This window comes from Notamacropus eugenii, chromosome 4 (assembly GCF_028372415.1).
Source record: "Notamacropus eugenii isolate mMacEug1 chromosome 4, mMacEug1.pri_v2, whole genome shotgun sequence".
NCBI lineage: Eukaryota > Metazoa > Chordata > Mammalia > Diprotodontia > Macropodidae > Notamacropus > Notamacropus eugenii.
Window position 1 is genome coordinate 3,833,762 of NC_092875.1, and position 23,090 is coordinate 3,856,851.

The following is a 23,090-nucleotide window of genomic DNA, read 5'->3' on the forward strand; positions in this document are numbered from 1 at the left end:
ATGTAGCACAATCAAATTAAAAGTTTTTGAGGGAGACCTTGAGAGCATCCTTGTATTACTTCTTCTGACCACCATATGATCACCTGCTCCATGTGAGTTCTTCATAAAAAAGTCTTTTTGGCAAGTATACATTTTGCATTCAAGCAACATGGCCAGCCCATCAGAGTTGTGGTCTCTGAAGCAGAATTTGAATGCTTAGCAGTCCAGTTCGAGCAAGGACCTCAGTGTCTGGTACCTTATCCTGCCAGATGATCTTCAGAATCTTCCTAAGAGAGTTAAAATGGGAACTATTGCATTTCCTGGCATGGCCCTGGTAGACTGTCCATGTTTCACAGGCATACAACAATGAGGTCAGCACAACGACTCTGTAGACCTTCAGTTTGGTAGTCAGTCTAATATTTCTGCTCTCCCAAACTTTCCTTTGGAGCCTCCCAAACACTGAGCTAGTTCTGGCAATACAAGTGTCAACCTCATTGTCAATGTGTACATTCCTGGAAATTACACTACCAAGGTAAGTGAACTTATCCCCAGCATTCAAAACTTCTCCATTTGCTATAAATATTGGTTCCACATATGGATGGTGTGGTGGTTGATGGAGCACCTGTGTTTACTTGTTGTTAATTATCAGGCCAAAATTAGCACAGGCAGCAAACAATTCCCTTATTTTGTAAACTTCCCAAAAAGATTGGCTAATGGAATTCTTAAATAATGAACTTGGCTTCCTGAGAATTTGCAAGCATATACAAATGATCTCTAATGATTGGCTTTTACACCAAGATAAATTTAAATTTGAGATGTAAGTGCTGGCAATAGACAGGTGGGTTACCTTCCTTTTCAAAGGAACACAATAATCTGAGCCAAGAGGATCCCATCTTAGACTGAGGCTAAAATTGTCCTCTAATCCTTTCCAGATGTAGACCTCCACATGTATCACATTTTCTTTGACTAACTTGTGGCATTTCTCTAAGATGATGTATTGACTATTGATTATTGATGGATTGTTATGATCCATCCAACAATTCAAAATCACTTATGGTGCCATGAGCTTTTACCTCATACAACAAGTTTCACTAATCATGGATTGGGGAAAAATTTACTGGGAGTCTAGATCTTTCCACTGTTGTACCTAGCACACTCCAGGCTATTCACCACTCCTTAATCCTACCAAAATCTTTTTCAGTGACCCCTTTCACTTTTTCTGTATATAAATATCAGTCTCATCCTCTTCGCACTTGTAAATTTACTCAGAATCTTGCCTGTTCCTATTGACTTTACAATACTACAGATTCACTTAGAATCTATTCTATTTCTATTACTATCACAAATAAACCTTGTTACTTTGACTGAAAGAAGATTTGAGTGTTTAAATTCTTTTGAGACAGACCCCCCTGTACCCTTACATTTTGGAGTTATCAGTGGTGAAGCTTTCCAGATGAATAATGTGACCCCCTGGGGGGGGGATTCCTGAATCCTTCAGAAAAGGTATTCTTGAAAACTGTATTTTAAAAGACTGAGTAAGAATTTTTTTAAATAGTGGGAGCCAACCATAGTAAATAGAGGGCGTCTAAAGGACAGCCCTTAGAAAGACTCTTCATAGCATGCCCTGGGATAAGGGAGAAGTCCCCATTGAGTCAAGGATGACAAAAAAGCAAGTGATTAATTTTGATGACATTTCGTCTAAAACAACTGATTCAGATGGAGAAGTAATTATGACTTAATTTGGAAAACTGCTTTGTAGGTAACAGAACAGACCTGACAATAGTTATTATTTAAATCTTCTATGCTTTTGACAGGAATTCTTAGGCAAGGTCCTAGAATAATTTCTGCCCTTAGAATCCACTTTTTTCTTTGTCACTCCTTGGATATTCCTTTCTGGCCTCAGTAGGATCACATAACACTTGGGAATAAAGATGCAGCCCAGTAACCCAGCACTTGAGGCCAGGATGGAGAAGGTCTCTACAACAACCATGGCTTTGCCCTTGGTACTCTGGTATGTTGAAAGGAAGGAGACCCATACACTGCAGAACACCAACATGCTGAATGTGATGAACTTGGCTTCGTTGAAGGTGTCAGGCAGGTTTCTGGCCAGGAAAGCCACAGTAAAGCTCCCCAGGGAGAGGAAGCCCATGTAGCCCAGGACACAGTAGAAGGCAATATCAGAGCCCTCATTACATTGAATGATGATATGACCAGGTTCAGAGTGTGGGTCCATGTCTGGGAAGCGGGGAGAAGTTCCTAGCCAGATGCCACAGAGAATCACTTGAATGCCAGAGCAGATGAGAACAACAGAGTTGGTCACCCTAGATTGCACCCACATCCTGACTCTACTAACTGGTCTTGTAGCTCTGAAGGCCAGAACCACCATAATGGTTTTTGCTAAAATGGAGGACACGGCTACAGTGAAGACAACTCCAAAAGTTATTTGTCTGAGGAGGCAGGTGGTTGCAGTGGGACGGCCAATGAAGAGCAAGGAGCAGAGGAAACAGAAGGTGAGGGAGATGAGGAGAGTGTAGCTGAGAGTCCGGTTGTTGGCCTTGACTATGGCAGTGTCTCGAAACTTCACAAACACCCAGAGAACCAGGGCTGTCAGGAGAGAGAAGGACACAGCTATCAATGCCAGAGTCATCCCCAAAGGCTCTGCAAGATCCAGGAAGTTCACAACCTTGGGGAGGCAGTGATTTCTGTCCTTATTTGGATATTCATCTTCTGGGCACTTCTCACAGTGGTCCACATCTGAAGAGGAAGAAAATCCAGTCAGATCCTGTCTTGGGCAGGAGGATCTACTGCTAGTGACCTCTTCTCTGGGATTTTTTCCCATAAATATGCTATCCACATAGTGTCTTCCGTATTTAAGGGTAAACTCCTTGAGTGCAGAATGAATTTTGCCCTTTGTCTCCACAGCACCTAGCATTGAGCTTGATGTGATTAGCGTAATGCAGACCCAAAACACCAGACAAATAAACAAAGTTCTAGAACCAGCCTAACTCTGACTCGATTTCAGGACTTAATTTGTTGCATAAGATTCATTGTAGAATAATGTTTTCAAATGAAAGAAAAAAAAGATAAAAATAACTTGAGCGCTAATTCCTGAGGGATTTCATCATGAACCAAGTCATCTACATTCAGAGAAAGGCCTGTTTATGGCTCCCTTACCCCCCTACACAATTGAGTTCTCTTTATAATCATACATACCTTCAGATGATACTTCACTAACTAAAAATTGGGTATTTTGTTTTGTTTTTCTCTTCAAATCAGACTATGACTTCATTAGTAGAGTGAAACTTTCTCAGGTCATTACCTTGGCCTTTGGAGGCAGGTTAGAATCAGGAATAATTTAATTCAAGTTTGGTCTCAGACCATTGCTAGTTAAGTGATCCTGGCCAAGTCACTTAACCACTACTGGTGTCAATTTCCTCATGTGTAAAATGGAGATCATATACTCTATTGCCTAGGGCAGTTGTAAGCATCAAATAAGATAATATCTGTAAAGTGTTTTGTAGATTTTTAAAAACAATATAGATGCTAGCTATTATTATTGACCAATACAAGCAGAAGTGTCTTTTCCACAAAGTGTGATCTTAGAGCAATGATTTTTCACCAAAGGTACCCAGATCTCCAAGGAGTTTTATGAGAGAATTTCAGAGGGCCCACAAATTTAGATGTGAATAAAATACATCATCATTTTACTAATCTTACCTGAAATGTAGTATTTTCTGTATTTTAAATTTTATGAACATGAAAAGCGGAAAGGCAGTTCATAATCCTCCCCAGTTGCCAGGATATAAAAAGTGCCAAGAACTTCTGTCTTAGAAAGTTCCTTGGGGCACAGAGGAATAAATGACCTTGCCCTGGGGCACAATGCCAACATTTGGAGACAGCACTGACCCAAGGTATTCTAGACTCTGGGACCATTTCTCTTTCTGCTACACCTTTCTTCCCCTCACTGGGCTCATGACAGGGATGATCATCCGTGAGGTGCATTATTCTCCTGAACACCTTATGTAGTTTTGCTTTATTCTGTATCTCTAACTTGGTACATGAACTGAACTACAGAGTTTAAAAGAAAGAGCTCTGGGCCCAAAGTCAGGAAACAAAGGTATTAGGCATGGCATAAACCACATCACATCTGAGGGAATCATGTCATCTCTATGGGTTTCATAAATAAAATGAGACATCTGAAAACGATGATGGCCAAGATCCCTTCCATTAGTGAGATTCTATAACGAATCCTTTAGGTAACCACCCTCGATTGACATGCTTGAGTGACATGCTTCCAGTCATCAGGGATTCTTTGCAAACCATACCAAAGCCTTCCAGAAAAGAATGAATATTTTAAGCATTTTCCATTCCACCTAGGGGAATTCATACTTCTTCCCAGGAACACTTGAAATGAGAATCATCTACTCCATTAAAAGCCAGTTTTCTTCACCTTTCCTCATTCTCATTTTTAGTCACCACCCACCTGAAAGAACTCTCTCCCAAATTCCTTTATTTCTGATAATATTATTTTCTCAACATGTTCTAATCTTTATCTTAAACCACCCCCTTCTCCAAATCACTCTTAAACCTCAGACTCCCAGATTGAACTCATCCTCGCTGGGTCCTAGCAACAGATCAGCCTTTCTGCCTAACTGAGCCCCCTTCAGTGGAATCTCTTCCTGTATCCCTACCTTGGTCAAATTCCTCTTCTGCATTTTCTATCCAAGAAAAACAAACAAACAGAGAATTTATACTGCTTCACTTCCTCCAAATCATAGGTATCCATTGACAAACATTCTATCCATCTTCTTTCAAGGCTGTGGTGGTAAATTTTTAGCAATTGGCTTTTGTGGGATATGCATGCGCAACCCACTTGTAAGTTTAATGTGCATTATTAATATTTTTGACATCCTTTTCTTAAGTTTATTAAAAAACAAAAGAAATTAAAATTTATAATATTGAACAGTTACTTCTATATAACTGGTCACATGGAAAATTTCATATTTGCCTCTGAGAGGTGGGTGGAAGCTCACTACAGCTCAAATCTATTTCCTGTCTCACAATGCTCAGCCCCAGAATGAGACCAGTAATTCATGAGCCACAAACACATAAGGGAAGACCTCTATCAACCTGTCAATCTACACACATACACCCACTCACCCACCGATTTATGTAGCATATGTGTAAGTATACACACATACACATATGCATGTAATACAGACATACATACCTACACACACAAATCAATTGCATCTTACGTAATGTTGTAATGTCAGATAACATTCTCAGACTGTTGCTATTTCCTGTTATATTTCCTTATCTCAGACATTTGCTCTAAATTCTCCTTGGTGATTTATATCCTGTTACTTGGGCAATGATGTTACTGTGGGTTGAATATGACTCCAGTAGCACAATCCCACTGTTCTGTTCCAGAAGACTCACAAGGGAAGCCCCTTGCAGACACTTACCAGTTCTATTGGAAATCTCCCCCTCTGGGCACTGGGAACAGTTGAAACAGCAGACAGGCTTTCCCTCCTCGGTTGTCTTCCTGTATCCAGGGCCACAGATGTCACTGCACACAGATCTGGGAACCTGAGCCATTGCAAGAGAGTGGGAAGTACACCATTAACTAAAGAGATATTTGGTGTAGATGGTGCATGCCAAGAAATTGTATCCTCTAAAACAGCTCTGACTGGTATGCCTGGTTGATGTGTCAATGAGCATGGCTTATGGGATATTCAGGGGATTTCCTTTCTGGTGCTATTTCTGTCAACTACTGTGGTACTTTAGCTGAAACTGTTGACCTCTGTGTACTTGAGGTTTGTCATTTGCAAAATGAAAGTTTTGGTATCAACGATCTTAGGATACTTACATTCAGCACTGCTAAATATACCCTGCATCATTGTGATGGTAATGACCCAAGTTCCTGAATAAGAGGCTGATGACCATTCAAAATTACGTTTAAATTTTCTCTGTGTAGTACGTAAAGACCATAAGAATATAGAATAGGAGTGAATTGACTGTCTCATAATAGGAAATTTTACAATGATAACCATCTCCCCAGGGGGTGAGAACTGTGCTCTGACTCTTGCCAGTCCATGTGGAAGTCTTATTTCCAGAAAAAAGGTGATGCTGGATAATGATGGAAAAAAACTTTTTCTTGCATTACAGGCATCCCCTAATACTCTGACTGTTTGAGACCCCCTTGTTACATGAAATGGAGGTGCTCTTTGATTGGGTGTTAAGCCAGAACTGAGAATTCTTTCAAAAGGCAGCATGGGGTACTATCCCATTACTTGACCAAGGTTGTTTCTCTTTGCCATCTGAGTGAGAGACATGCTGTAACCCTCTAGGCAGGGAAAGGCTTGAAGTCCATTCCACCCATGGCCAACATGTGGCCAGTGACCCCAGACCCCTGTGTTTTGCTTCTTTTATTTCTTCTTGCTTGCTTTTAGGTGAAGGAGTCTTGGAAATTGTGAGCTTTGCAAGGTTGGGAGAGTGAGCCACCATAAATCCAGTGATGGGAGTCTAGAACTGAACTGCATTCCACTAAGGAACAAACACAGTCCTGCTGAGGAAGACCCAAATTTAGCCATAGCAGAGGCAAAGAATTGCCCAGTAGTGGTGCTGGATTTTAAAATTTGATTGGTGGAGCAAATACTTTAAAAAAACATTTTAAGTTTGTGTCTCCTATACCCCAGTTGGTATAAGGAAGAGTTGGTCTTCAAGTGTTAGCTAGGGAGAAATTTTTGTACTGTTATCTTCATGATGTTTTCTCAGTAAATATCTCTTTCTAAAACCTAATTGATGTAAATTATTGAAATAAAACTTGGGCCCTAATCCATGGCAATTTATATTGGAGCCAATATAACAAAATTCCTTATTCAGCTAACAGTGAAGACATCTTCACCAAGATACCTTAAGGTGACCCCTGGAGCTCAAATGAAGAGATTGTAGCCTTGCACTAGAGACCCCAAATCATCTGTGAAAATGAGGTGAGAGGAGATTCTTCAGAGCTATATACGAAATGGAGTGTGATGGAGACAGTTAGAGCACATCCAATATTTGACCAATTTGGGAAAATACAGGTCATACTAATTCTAATTTTCATAGAAAAAAAGAAAAAATCTTTGCCCAGAGGCTGAGTGAAATTTTATCTTGGCTCATTTGAAGAGAGTGGAAATTTCACCTTTATTTGTGAAGATACAGGGAAGTGGATAAGAACAATGACTTTGGGGTCAAAGGTCTTTAGGACAATCACAAGGTTTCTGGGACTCATTTTCCTTTTTTGTGAAACAAAGAGGTAGACAAGGTGACCTTTAACGTGCTTTCCTGTTCAGTATCCTATGATGCTATCACAGTGCTTGGAAACCAGATGGGTTATTCTTTTCATGCAATGGTTTGCCTCCAAGACAAAAGAAAATAAGGAGCTGGGCGAGATTTTTATGTATAAATATTGAATATTTAGCGAGGAACATAGAGTGAGAATTGTTCTCGTTGACTGAACATGTAAGTTGACATGCAAATCCATCCCCAGTCAATGGCTTCCTCACACATGGTGAAGTCTTGACCAGGTGAAGAATTGGGGAGAAATTGGCCCACTTTTAGCAGCAATTCAGTATCATTACGATAAATCACATAGTTCTTAATGTCATATTGAGCCTCAGAACCTTTTTTCTCATCCATAAACACCTGGTCACCAGCAGTATTGTTAAACTGAATGTCCTTCAGAAAGGAGTGGAGCTGAAAAGGAAGAGAAATCTCTGTCATTTCTTGGTATCAGGATTCTCCAAGGAGTAAGACCTCTGTACTATGCCAGAAATGAGAGAGTCAGAGGTTTACAGAGATTTGCACCCCCCCTTTGGAGGTATGATGCACGTGAGCTGGAGTTCTACTTCACACCTTTATTAGCTAAATGTTCTTGAGCAAGTTACTTATCCTCTCTCTTGTCTCCTCTGTAAAATAAGGTAATAATACCTAATAAGATACAAAATCTCATTATAGATTTTAAAGGGCTATTAAAATTATCGCTATTATTAACTGTCATCATTCCATTTCCTTATTCCAATGAAACTGAAAGGAGCAACACAGTTGGGAAAGGAAATTTTTTCTTGGTGGGCAAAATCTTAGTCATATTGAGGGAGTCAGAATTCTCCTTCCTCCTAATTGCCACTTTCAGATTCAAATGTTAGGAGTTTTTCTAACTAGGCTGTCAGAGTGATTGTCACTGTGTTCTTATGTTTGAGTTTAATATCAACTCCTTAAAGCAGCAGAGAAGGAAACAATGTGGTCCAAAAGGACGATTGTGTTGTTCCTAGGCAAAAGACCATGCTATTGTGAGTATTATATTTGTTTCTATGGACTTATATTTATGAGGTGTATATAAATGTATATACCTATTTTCTTCCTCATTAGAAGTTAAGTTCCTTGAAGACAGGAACAATTTGTTCCCTTTCTTTGTATTCCTTCCCTTAGCATAGTTCATACAATAGAGTAAATGCTTAATAAATACTGATTGACTGAATAACTTGAAAGTAAGAACATTGTGAGTCTTTATACTTGTATCCCCAATGTCTAGTACAGTGTTGGCACAAAGAAAACACTTATTAATTTAAAGAATTATGGATTGATTGACTTGTTAAGAAAGCAAGACTTTGAGTTATATCATTTGCATATGAAAATTCCTGAAGAGGACACAAACTTGCTCCTAGTGCATAGATCTCTACTGGCCCTTTAACTCAGCCATTCATTTGTATAGTCCAAAACGAGCCCTCTAGAATTTAAAAAACTTGGGGAACCTTGAAGCTCATTAAATTATTGGGCAAATTGTTATTGACTGGCAAATAGCCTAACTTGCAGAGATGAGGGTCTGGAAAATTAATGGGTAGGTCACTGGAAGTAAAGGTCAGGGCTGTCGCTGAACAGTCCCAGTCTGGAAGAGCTGTCAAAGTGAAAAGCCTGAGAGGTGGCTGGTCTAAGAGATAAGGTCATGAGGAAGAGAACTTGGAAGGCTTCCATTAGTCCAAAGCTAAGGGTCCTTGTTTTGGAAAGAACCCAACAGTTCCCAAGCAAAGGAACCTGGAGATGGAGGAGATGAAGAATTCAGCTGGCATCAAGGAGCAAACCCAAGAGAGTCCAACAGCATGATCTAGCCAACAGAACCACTGTATTCTTGGAGAAGCAGCAGGCACGGTCTGTATGTTGATCAAGTCATTTACAAAATAGGTCATAGTTCACGAGGCCAATAGGAACTCAAGGATCTGCCATTCTGAAGGTGAAAGTTCATGCAGTCACCAGTGTGCCACATGAGGATCACTCTTTGAGCTTTTGTCCACTCCGTCTATGGACACAACGTGTATTTGCAGGAGAAGTCATCCCACGGATCATAAAGTGTTCAGTAAGACAGTTTGAACGCTGCCCTGTAGTGGAAGTTTAGAAGGAGAAGTGTCTCAGAGGAATAATAATAAGTTCAGTTTTAGTTATGTTGACTTTAAGATATGTACAGGACATCCAGTTAAAGTCATTGAATAGACAGTTGAAGATGCAAAATCGGATGTCCACAGAGAGGTTAGGGTTGGAGAAGAAAACTCAAGAATCTTCTGCATAGTGATGATCACTAAACCCATGGGATCTATTGAGGTCACCTAGTAAAACATTATAGGAGAGAAGAGGAGAAAGCTGAGGCCAGAACCCTGGGGGCCACCCAAGGTTAGCACAAGAGAGTCAAGATCCAAAAAAGGCTGTAGAAGATTAGAGGATAGATCATATCTGTCATTGAGTCAACTCTCAATAGGCATTGATTAAGCACTTACTATGTGTCAGACATTCTGCAAAATGTGGATTTACACAAAAAAAGCAAAAGCTGGTTGCTTCTCTCAAGTGGCTCCTATTGTTGGGGAGACAATATAAAACAACCATTTACCAAAAGATGTATATATGGGGGTAAATGGAGATAATCATCAGTGAGAAGTCAGTAGCATTAAGAGAGATTAGAAAAGTCTTCCCATAGAAAACTGAATTTTAGCATGGACTTTAGGGAGGACAGCAGATTAAAGGAGGGAGAAAATTTCAGGCATACAGAACAGTCAGCGAAAAAAACTTGTAGTAGGGAGAGGGAGTATTTTGTGTGAGAGAGGGTCTCAAAGTCTATGATAGTGGGGTTTGACATGTAAGAAAACTAGAAAATGATGAGGTGAGCCAGATGATGAAAGACTTTGAATGTCAAATGGAGAAGTTCAAACTGATTATGAAAATGAAAGGGAGAAATTGAAGTTAGAATAATTAAATGACATAGAGGCAGAAAAATGTTTCATGTGTTCAAAAAGTGATCTTCACAAGCATAAGATGGAAGAGCTAAGTAACAGTTTATGAGAAAAAAAATCCAGAGTTTAAATTGGCTAAAGTCAGCTTAAGTATGTTAAGAATGTGACCAGAAAGTATCCAAGACCTAAAATAAGGTGAATGCAGAAAGACATACTTTCCAGAATATGAGCTTTGTGATAGCTCCACAGTACGCTGCACTGGTTACTTGTGGAGTTCAAAGATTCTGTGAGAGAACGCCCTGTTTTGACTTTCATCCAAAACATCAGGAATCAGCAATGGATAGGACCAATTCTTAAGGGAACCTTACCTGCCAAGGGTGAGGCAACCAGCTTTCTCCAGTTTCCTCAGGTGTAATCTCTGATTCCCTCAGAAGCTTTTCATGAAGGGCCCAGGCCACAGCATACACTGCATTGTAGATGGTGTAACTCAGGCCAGATATGATCACATCAAAAAGGAATGTAGGCAAAGCCTCCAAGGTAGAGTTTGGTGCACACTGTTCTAGCTCTAGCTTTATAGGTTCCTCCTGACACCGGAAAGCTGACAACCAGAACTCCTTAAATGCAATGTCCTCTGGGTTTTTATTAGGGTTGATTGACCTGAGAAAAGACTTAAAACCAGGTACCTCCCTGGTGAGGTAGGTAAATGTGAAAGCTCCATAGAAATTGTAACTATCCACAGAGTGGGGCCTCATGGTGATGTCCCAGTGAGAAGTGGTAATCCACAACTTATATGTTGGGAAAAAGGGCAATTGTGAATGTCTCAGAACCATTAACGAATCTGTATCACCATGAATGACAACTACCTTGGCTGAAGATGCCATTATCCTGGACATGAAATTGTCCTCTGATTCTACATGAGTTCTCTCACTGACAGGGATCTTCTCTGTGAAGGATGCACAGACATCATACTTTGCCATCTCCCCTGTCACTTCCCGAAGGAAATCCTCACCCCTGAGATCATTTGAAGTCACCAGACCTACCCAGGTCCATTTAAAATGTACCAGTAACTGGACTACCCCTCGGGGCAAGGAGGAGTCTCTGGGAGCCATCTGGTAGAGAGAAGGAAACTTGGACTTGTCACTGAGGATTGGATCGAAAGGGCCAAAGCTGAGCTGGATAGAGAAACATGAGTTCTATGAATATGGTAATAAGGGTAGAATTGTGAGAAATCACAAACTCCCTTCAATCTGTCCTTTCTCTCTGGGGATAAATACATAGGATTTTTCTTTTTTTTTTCAAAATTTAATTATTTCAAACTCAAATATTAAAACTTAAATATACAATAAAAAAGAAAACAAAAGCATTGCCATGTGCACAGCAGAATGTGAGAGGACTCAAGGTATACAGCAATATGTTTTCATTTCAATAACTCTTGTGTACTAAGTACTGTGCATTATGTTCAGAGCTGTCCATCTTTGCTTCCTTGTAAGTTTTCTTTTGTTCACAGTTGTGTACTTTTTACTTCATTTTTTCCCTCCCTTTTCTCTTTTTCCTCCCCCACGAAAGTTACAATTATGGGTATATTTGTATGTGTCTGTATATATATGTATATATATATATGTATATATATACACACATATATTTAAATATTGATAATACTCACAGATAGACATATGCATTCATATGCATCTATGTAAGACTGTACTCTACTTACTTGTCCTCCATTTCTATAAGGGTTGATAGCCTCTTCCTTCATAATTCTTCTTTTCTCCTTATTTTTCTAAATCCACCAACTCATCATTTTCTACGTCACAGCAGCGTTGCAACATTATATTGTCTAGTTATTTTAAATGGTCTAAAATGATATTAATTAATATGACTAACATATAGTGTAGTTTCCTTATTTTTCTCTTTTGATTAAATCTATTTTAACTTTAACTTTATCTGAGATCATGATTACTCTCCCTGCTTTTTTTTTTATAATAAATTCTACTCCTCATCTTTATTTTATGTTTGTGTGTATCTCTTATTTCCTTTCCCTCTGACTCCTTTACTATACTTCTACCCATTATCCTGCCCTCTTATTACTTAACCTATCCACCCACCCAAGATCCTTCCCGTATCCTCCCATTCCCATGAATCTAAACACCTTTCTATAGCCCCTTATCCTATTCCCTCACTCTCCCCTCTAAAAATCCCTCTCTTATCATCTCCCCCTCCCAATCCCTTTAGACTTTTATTCCTCTTTCAATTTAGAAGACTTTAATACCATCCTAAACATATATGCATTGTTCCCTCTTTAACCAATTCCGATGAGGAGGGTTCCAAAGCTACCAGCCCTCCTCCCTCATCTAATTCTTCTTGTCATTTCTTCCTTTCATACCTCATTTGTATAAGTTAATTATTTTTTAACCTTTTTAATTTTTTACTATTTTTTAGAATCATATTATACTTAGGTCTACCCCAATCTTTCTTCTGAATTTCCCAATTACTAATAACAAACTTAAGACATACATTTTACATTTTCCCTTATAAAAAAAAGAAACAGTCTGTCTTTACTGAGTTCCTTCTAATTAATCTTTGATATATACCTTATATTTCTTTTAGATCTGATATGTCAAATCTTCTATTAAGTTCAAGTTTGTTTTATTTTTAACACTATCCTGAAAGTCTGGCAATTCATTCATTGTCCTTTTGTTAAATTTATGATTCTCCTTACCTTTACTGAGTATGATATTTTGTACTGCAATGCCAGTTCTTTTCCTGTTTGATACAGAGTGTTCCAAGACCTGCTGTCTTTTAGTGTAGCCACTACTAAGTCTTGTGTGACTCTAATTATGGCACTGTCATACTTATTTTTTTTCTTGTTGTTCATAATATTTTCTTCTTGAGGTGGGGGTTTCAGGGTTTGACTATAATATTGCAGCAGCTTTTCCTTATAGAATCTCTTTCACATGGTGATTGGTTGAGTTTTTTCTATTTCTGTATTACTCTATTGTTTAAACACTTTAGGACAATTTTCTTTCATTATTTCTTGTATTATTATATCCAGATTCTTTTTTTATTGCAGCTTTCAGGTAGTCTAATTATTATGTTTTCTCTTCTTGATATGTTCTCTAGATCAGTTGCTTTTCTGCAAGATGTTTCATGTTCTTATCTATTTTATATTAAATATAGAAATATTTTCTATATTTTGTATTATTATTTCTTGGAATAATTCAGTGGATTTTAGAGTACTCTCCTTGATACAACGAAATTTTAACCAACCCAAATCTCCATTTTTATGCCTGTCATTCACCCACTTGCCTGGTAAAAAAAGAATTATCTGATTCTTGAGTTGTGACTGATTCAGCTAGAAGTCCATTCTCCCATCTTCCCAAACAGACTAAATTATGTTTGTTGTTGGCCCAGAATTGGTTGTTACACTAACACTGTTATGTTTTGCACATGGTAGTTGCAGAACAAAAAAAGTTATCAGGTGTGTTATACGTTTTTGAGGCCAAACGTATGACACCTATGTCTTTTTATATATAAAAGTTATGTTTAAAAATAGGCAATCAAATGGCTTCCTCTTTGACAATGGAATATCCATCTTTACTTCGAGCAGGCAGTTTCTTCAAAGACACTTGGAGATAATCATAGGTACTTTGACACTTTGTGCTATACAGAAATGTTGTCATTTTGATGTTTCAAACATTATTCAATAGATTCTTATTCAGAATATGTATCTGTAAACATCCAGTATTAAGTAAGCTGGTTGAGATGGACACAATTCACTGTACAATGGTTACATCTCTTGATCAGTTCAACAGTTGCATGCTACCAAGTTATATGAAAATTACATGGATTGTAGGGAACATGAGAGATGAATCTAACACCATGGGAGAACTGGCCATGCCAACTATTTTCTTCCACTGCCACATGATGGGTATTACACTTTGACCATAGAGAGGTCCAAAGGGAGCAAAATCAGAATCCATCATACTTACTAGAGAATTACTAAAACACAGAGAATCATGTATTTGTAGCCTACCCTAATGGACCATTTCCCCAGTGCTCCTTTAACTGTTAAGTTGGTTCTACAAAGTTTGCTTGCTACTAACTACTCCCTCTCATCTCCTAAGAAACATGGGCAACAGCAGGACGCTGAGAGGGTTTCTAGTTATTGGAGTCCAGTGCCCCAAATGGCATGTTCCTCATCAGCTAGACTTAATGAGCTTTCAGACAAGGTATTTACTAAACAGGGAAAGCAGGGATAGTTATCACAAAAACATTCTGCCTAAGCACGAGCACACTCTTCACTTACACCAAAAGGTTCCTGAAGAGAATTTTCTCAAACGCAGAGAATACATGTAGCCAAAAGCTGAATTCACATCTCCATATTACTGAAAGTCCTTTCTTCTCTTTGTGGAATTCTCATGAAGTTCCTCTTCAGTATGGCTCTCTGCTGGCCTCCAAAGAGTAGTGCTCTTGTAGAGTCCTCAAGGGCAGCTAGGTGATGAAGTGGATCCATTGTTGGTTCTGGAGTCAGGAAGACTCATCTTTCTGAGTTCAAATATGATCCCAGACCATTGTTAACTATGTGACTAAGAAAGTCACACAACCATATTTGCTCAGTTCCTCACTTGTAAAATGAGCTGGAGAAAGAAATGACAAACGGCTCCAGTATCTTTGCCAAGAAAAGCTCAGTGGTGTCACAGAGTCAAACACTACAGAAAATAATGACTGAGCAACAACAGAGTCCTCAAGCTTCCTTTCCTCGTGTTTCTCATTTCTCATTAGTATGTCTTTCTCCTCCCATTAGAGAAGTTAGCATCTGGTACTGCTTGATAAAGGTAATGCTATTGTCTCCAGTGTACAATACTGCTACTGACAGTGGGAACTCCAGTTCTCACCTTTCAAAGTTCATAAAGTCATCCTGTTGAGATTTCTCCTTCCATCTTAATGGCAATTACCACTCTGCAGTCTGTTTTCCCTGGATCATTATGTTTACCCATAGTTTGTTATGTAATACAAAAACTCATATATAAACTTACTTTTTTATTCAAGCATTTATTTTATATGTTGGTATCTAATGACCCAAAGACCCTCTGCCTTTCTCCAATTTATATACAGCTTCTTTGTATTTCACTCACTAATGATATACACATATACATACATATATATATACATATACGTACATTGTCATTAAGAATATAATAACTTGAATTGACAGAAAGTCTGAAAACACAAAGTAAATGTGATTTTTAAGGCATAGCAAGAAACAATAAAAGTGTCATATTGAAATAACCCTAATACCAGACTTTTTGATCATGAAAAAGCTGTAGCTGTAATTTGCCCATATTTGAGCAGATTATATCACCAAGTCTCACTGCAGAATCTCATGGGTCCAAAGGTATGAGGGATCAGAAAGGACATTCAATTCAATCCTCTTGTTCATCAGGGAAGGAATCTAGAGTTGAAGGAAGTTGTGACTTGTCCAAAATGGGCAAGTTATTGAAAGAGGTCAGATTTGAACTCAGTCCTCTGAATCCAGATCTAATAGTCTTTCTACTGTACTAAGCATTGCCATGCTATTCCTGTAAAAAAGATGTAAAAATGTGGACTAGTCAATAGTACAATTAAGTCAAATAGTTGAATTCCTAGATCCAGAGCATGGTACCTAATAGCACAATGTCACCTTGGGCACTGACTTGTGTACCTAGATGAGATAGTGGATAGGTTGCCAGGCTGCAAATCAGGAAGGCTCATCTTCCAGAATTGAAATCTACTCTCAGACACTTACTACGTGGTCCTGGGCAATTCATTTAACCATGTTTGTTTCTGTTTCCTCATCTGTAAAATGAGCTGAAAAAAAGAAACGACAAACCACTTTGTTATCTTTGCCAAGAAAATCGTAAATGGGGTCACAAAGAGTGAGACACAATTCGTTAGACTGAACAACAACAAAAGTACCTTAGAAGGAAGTCTCCATTAGAATGCTCCAGATAGCCCTTCTTTGTCACTGACATATTAGGCCCATTGTCAATTATTTAGATAAGGCCAGATGATGACACATGTATTAAATTTGCAAATAACAGAAAGCTGAGAATGCTAGTCCCAACATGGATGGCACTGCGAGGAAGGATTTCAAATGGTCTTAATCAGTTAGAACTTTGTGCTAAATCTAATAAATGAAATAAAACAGAAATCAATGTAAAATCTTACACTTGGGCACAAAAGAAGTTAACCTCATAAGTACAAGAAGGGAATAAGTAAGCAACATTTCACATGAAAAACCTGAGAGCTGTAGTGGACTATGAACTCAATGTGTATCCCCCCTGTTAGAGTAGCCCCAAAAGCTCATGTTTTCAGTAAGAAAACATCATCTGGAGTGGCACAGTCTGTACTAGGAAAGACAAATGCTATTTTAAAAAGGAAATTGATAATCTGGAGATTGGCTCTTCCAGGCCATCAGCCCCACTTTGGCCACTCTCTCATCTGCTCTATTTCATTTCATTGGTGAATTAGCTCACTTCTGTACTATTCTCCACACCCCATCCACTAGACCCTTCATCCTATCACTGATTTTGCCTTGGAAGGCCCATCCTTGGATTGCTCCCTGCATTACAAATTTATTTCTATCTGTATGCTTATGAATGGAACAGAAGAAAATCAGGAAATTGTGCTGACTGGGTCCACTATAGAGTCTTCCTATAATAAAAAAAACAACTCAGTTCAGTAAGATAATTCTTTTACTCTTCCTAATTGATTCCTTATCTTAGTTAATACTGAGAATAATCCAAGAATTCTCAACAAGTAGCACCTAGGTGGCATAGTGAATTGAGCACTGGCCCTGTTGTCAACAAGACCTGAGGAAAGTCACTTATTCTTTGAATAGCTTAGTTTGCTCATTTGTAAAATGGGTATAACAATAGCTCCTATCTTCCAGGTTTATTTTGAGAATATGTAATAAAAATAATAGCCAACACTTGATTATTGTTAATTACATTCCAGAAATTTTAAACCTGCATGCTACAATAAAAACCTTAAAGTACTATGTATGTGCTCCCCATTATTGTTATTGAACTTCTTTGAATCGTTAGCGTTCCTTCCATCAATCTTCTTAACCAAAGACACTGCCCCACACTTCACCAAAAACCTTTGTGTTTTTTAAATGAGAGTTCCATTTTCTCTTCTCCTTAAGTAAAATCACTTAATTGTCTTCCCTTTCTATCTCTTTCATGTCTGTATAATGTGAAGAGGCAGCTTCTCTCAACATAAAGGCAAACTTCTCTGAAGAAACATTTCATTCCATCCCAGTCCATCTTCTTATACAGATTTTTCCCCTCTGTCATTTCCACTCTTTCAATAATCTGTAATCTCTCCCTATTTCCTGGCAGTTTCTCAGCTACTTATATATAGGCCCATGTCCCTCCCCCTTCATTCTAAAAACAACCTCCATTGGGTCCTACCAACCCTGGTAGCTATTTTCCTAAACTTCTCCTGTACTCTATGGCTTAATTTCTTGTTATCTACATTCAATACCTTCTCTTCTTTTTCTCTCACTTTCTACTAAGCCTTTTGCAACAAAGCACCTAAAGACTTTATCTGAAATTTTTCCCTTCAAAGTCATCTATAATGCCTTCATTGTCAAATCCAATTGATTTTTTGAAAATTTTCATCCATATTGACTTCTCTGCAGTTTTGGATAATGTTGATCATGCTTTTCTCCATAATGTCCTGTCTTCTCTTGGGTTTATGATACTATTTTCTTCTGGCTCTTCTGCTACCTGTATGAGTGATTCTTAGTCTCTTTTGTAACACGTGCAACAGATTTTTGAAGCAGTGAATAGATTATTGCATCTGGGATCAGGAAGATCTGAGTTCAAATCTGTCCTTAGACATTTACTGGTTGGGTGACCATGAGCAAGTCACCTAATTTCTGTGTGCTTCATTTGGGTAGAATAACAGTACCTGTCTCACAAGGTCGTTGGGAAGATCAAGTGAGATATTTGTAAGACTTTTAACACAGTGCCTGGCACACAACAGGCACGATCTAAATGTTTAGTCCTTCCCCACTCACTCTTCCATAGAGTTAGGTAACTAATTTTATTTTCTGTATACAATCTGGATGTAGTACAACGAGAGGTCCATCCCCTCTCTCCTAAGCTGGAGTGGCCTGATAAAGGTTTAGTGGGCAGCAGGCCCAATTTCACCCACCTGTGGATACTTGTAGAGGTCAAACAGGGTCCCCATCTGGATGGACAGAGCAGATGTGGCTCCTCCAATGACAGCCACAGACTTGTCCTGCTCCCTACAGCTGTAGTTAGGTACAAGCTGACTTTCTCCTGTCAACCACCTCAGGGAGCTCTCCAAGGTCCTCTCATCACTGTGGTAGGCATTGTAGACCTGGAATCCCAGAGAAATGTTGGGTAGCAGAGCAGGGTCCCTGTTGATCTCCTCCACAACAAACCTTATGATCAAGGCCTGCTGATAGTTTTTATGTAGCCACCTGAGGAAGAGAGAATCAGAAATGACTAACAAAGCCCGAAAAGAGAAATCATTTCAGAAGGAAAGTTGTCCCAGCTATGTGAAGATTGAAACTCAGCACTCCAGTTCATTTTGCATTTCTAATAACAACAATAACAATAGGAACTAACATTTATATGGTGCCAGAAGTGTTCAGAACCTTACAATTATTATCTCATTTAATTTTGATATCAACCCTGGGAGATATGTGCTACAATTATCCCCATTTCACAAATGGAAAAATGAATGAAACAGAGCTTGAGTGATTTGTCCAGGGTCACACAGCCAGTAAATGTGTAAGGCTGGATTTAATCAGTCTTGCTGACTTGAGGTCTGTCCCTCCATCCAATGTGGAACCTTGCTGAGCCAAGCTGATTATTAATAACACGCTTCCTCTTCCTTGTCCTACTTCCCTCATGTGAAGCCATCTCCAATCGTCCTGATGTATATCTGGCCACTGGACCCAGATGACTCAGGAGGAGAAAGTGAGGCTCGTGGTTTTTGCACAGCCCTCCCTCACTTAAATTCAGTTCACTTGCAGGCCTGGCATCATTTCTCTGATGTCATAGTCCTCTTCAAGAATAAAGGACAAACAGAGGGGGCAGACCCAAGATGGTGGAGTAGAAAGACACACATATGCAGGCTCTCCCCACACAGCCCATAAAATACCTGTAGAGAGGGACTCTGAACAAATTTTGGAGTAGCAGAAATGGAGAATAACAGGGTGGAGGAGATTTCCAGCCCAGGGTAACCTGAAAGGCCAGTGGGAAATGTCTGTTGCACCAGAGGCAGAACCCAGCCCAGCCTTGGCCATGTGGTACAAGGCTCTTGAACAGTCGCAAGGGGCGGAATCTCCAGTCACAGCAGTACTGGGTTCGCAGATCCCTCAACCCACAGGCGCCAAAGGTCAGTGACAGGGTTTTTTCATCTGGCCAAGAAGGGAGAAGGGCCTTCCCATAGCTGCAAATTTAGGCAGAGGCCATATCAGGCAGGTGGCAGCAGTTCCCACAGCAGCCCCTACAGCAGCCTGCATCCATTGTTGGATGGTAAAAACTCTGGGGGCACTGAGGAGCTGATTCTTACCTCAACCCTGTGTAGAGGCCCTGAGGGAGCTGATCTTTATCTCACACTGAATGGAGACCCTGCCCATGCAGCTTATCTGAATATCAGTTCCCAGTACTAACCTGGTGAAACTGGAGGCCAGGTGGCTGTGGAGAGGAAACACTGCTAAGATTCTGGGTACAAAAATCTCTCTCTGCTCCCAGACCAGTGTACACACTTGATTGTGCCACCTTGGAGGAACTGAGATCTTACAGATCCCCAGAGTATACCCTACTCTTGACAAAGGACCCAAAAGTCAAGTAACTGGTTGGGAAAATGCCCAAAAAAGGGAAAAAAAATAAAACATAGAAGGTTACTTTTTTGATGAACAGATATGTCCTCCCATCCTTTCAGATGAGGAATAACAATGCTTACCATCAGAGAAAGATATAAAAGTCAAGGCTTCTGTATCCCAAACATCCAAAATAAATATTCAATGGGCTCAGGCCATGGAAGAGCTCAAAAAGGATTTTGAAAATCAAATAAGAGAGGTGGAGGAAAAATTTGAAAGAGAAATGAGAGAGATGCAAGAAAACCATGAAAAGTGGGTCAACACCTTGCTAAAGGAGACCCAATAAAATGCTGAAGAAAATAACACCTTTAAAAATAGGCTAACTCAATTGGCAAAAGAGGTTCAAAAAGCCAATGAGGAGAAGAATGCTTTAAAAAGCAGAATTAGCCAAATGGGAAAGGAGGTTCAAAAGCTCACTGAAGAAAACAGTTCTTTCAAAATTAGAATGGAACAGATGGAAGCTAATGACTTTATGAGAAATCAAGAAATCACAAAACAAAACCAAAAGAATGAAAAAATGGAAGATAATGTGAAATATCTCATTGGAAAAACAACTGACCTGGAAAATAGATCCAGAAGAGACAATTTAAAAATTATGGGCCTACCTGAAAGCCATGATCAAAAAAAGAGCCTAGACATCATCTTTCATGAAATTATCAAGGAAAACTGCCCTGATATTCTAGAACCAGGAGGCAAAATAAATATTGAAAGAATCCATTGATCACCTCCTGAAAGAGATCCAAAAAGAGAAACTCCTAGGAACATTGTGGCCAAATTCTAGAGTTCCCAGGTAAAGGAGAAAATATTGCAAGCAGCTAGAAAGAAACAATTCCAGTATTGTGGAAATACAATCAGGATAACACAAGGTCTAGCTGCTTCTACATTAAAGGATTGAGGGGCATGGAATGTGATATTTCAGAAGTCAAAGAAACTAGGACTAGAATCAAGAATCACCTACCCAGCAAAACTGAGTATAATACTTCACGGGAAAAAATGGTCTTTCAATGAAATAGAAGACTTTCAAATATTCTTGATGAATAGACCAGAGCTGAAAAGAAAATTTGACTTTCAAACACAAGAATGAAGAGAAGCATGAAAAGGTAAACAGTAAAGAGAAATCATAAGGGACTTACTGAAGTTGAACTGTTTACATTCCTACATGGAAAGATAATATTTGTAACTGTTTTCAGTATCTGGGGAGTTGGTGGGATTACACACACACACACACACACACACACACACACACACACACACACACACACAGAGACAGAGAGCACAGGGTGAATTGAATAGGATGGGATCATATCTTAAAAAAGTGAAATTAAAGGGTGAGAGAGAAATATATTGGGAGGAGAAAGGGAGAAATGGAATGGGGCAAATTATCTCTCATAAAAGAGGCAAGTAAAAGACTTTTCAGTGGAGGGAAAAAGGGGGGAGGTGAGAGAAAAAACATGAAACTTATTCTCATCACATTCGACTAAAGAAGGAATAAAATGCACACTTATATTGGTATTAAAACCTACCTTACAATGCAGGAAAGTGGGAGAGAAGGGGATAAGCAGGGTAGGGGAGATGTTGGAAGGGAGGGCAGTGGGAGGAGGGAGCAATTAGAAGTCAGCACTCTTGGGGAAGGACAGGGCCAAAAGAGAGAATAGATGAAATGGGGGGCAGGATAGGATGGAGGGAAATATAGTTAGTCTTACACAACACGACTATTATGGAAGTCATTTGCAAAACTACACAGATATAGCTTATATTGAATTGCTTGCCTTCCCAATGGGGATGGGTGGGGAGGGAGGGAGGAAGAAAAGTTGGAACTCAAAGTTTTAGGAACAACTGTTGATTATTGTTCTTGCACACAACTGGGAAATAAGAAATACAGGTAATGGGGTATAGAAAGTTATCTTGCCCTACAGGACAAAAGAGAAGATGGGGATAAGGGAAGGGAGGGATGTTAGAAGGGAAGGCAGATTGGTGATAAGGGCAACTAGAATGCTCTGTGTTTTGGAGTGGGGGGAGGAGATAAATGGGGAGAAAATTTGGAACTCAAAATTTTGTGGAAATGAGTGTTGAAAACTTAAATAAATAAATATAAAAAAATAAAAGAAGCTTAAAAAAAAGAACAAGGACAAGCAACAACTGCAGCTTCCCTCGTGTGTTTCCTGTCTAGTGTAGGGCAGTTTACTTTGTGTTCTGCTCCACCTCCCACCATATGTGACTTAGGTTTCCAGATGATTCAAGCAGGTCACATGGGCCTATTAATGAATGAGAAAGCTCTTTCCATATGAATTACTATTACAATTGGTTGACACACTGACAAAACCATAGGTGACTGTCTGCTTTAGTAAGCAGACTTTACAGATAAAGAATACAAAGCAAAAAAGTAAAAAGTAAAAAAAAAAAAATCCCCATATAAGACTCAGAATTCTCATCTTATACACCTGTGATTCTCAGGACACTGATGCAGCAATCTGATCTGAGCCATCCCCAGCTGACTGCCTTCTCAGACCCAGGCTATCTGTAGAAATCCTTTTCTCTGCTAAAAATCTCCTACAAAATTGGTCTTAACATATTTTAAAGTTACTTTGCCAATAAGAAGGTCAAACAATGAAAGTCAACTCAACCCTTATGTCTCTGAGATTATAAGATTAAATTTGGAATCTTAGATCAGGGAATTTACAGTTTTAGATTAGCCAATTATTCTATTGATACATATAAAAAATTCAAATACAAACAGGAAATTTAGAACCCAATATTTCTTTTTGACATTATTCATCCCCCCATTTGGAGAATGGAATTCCATTAAGGAATTAATAACAAAGCATGTTTTATAAGAAGATGGACTCTAATACAAAAATGAATTCATTTAAAATTTGTCAGATTAACTTCATTTGTAACAAAAGATTTAGGGATGATATATATGAATACATTAAATAATCAGTTTC

The 23,090-nt window shown here is 38.9% G+C and overlaps 1 protein-coding gene across 1 annotated transcript; it reads right to left on the bottom strand.

Moving 5' to 3' along the window:
• Nucleotides 1-1,544: 1,544 nt before the first annotated feature.
• LOC140498845 (vomeronasal type-2 receptor 26-like) lies at nt 1,545-18,735 on the bottom strand. The gene is made up of 5 exons (XM_072599633.1): nt 18,444-18,735; nt 10,610-11,413; nt 7,487-7,722; nt 5,448-5,563; nt 1,545-2,733 (listed from the first exon to the last, which is right to left on the bottom strand). The coding sequence occupies exons 1-5, from the start codon at nt 18,477-18,479 to the stop codon at nt 1,766-1,768; spliced, it is 2,160 nt and encodes a 719-aa protein (XP_072455734.1). The 5' UTR covers nt 18,480-18,735; the 3' UTR covers nt 1,545-1,765.
• Between the last annotated feature and the right edge of the window lie 4,355 nt (nt 18,736-23,090).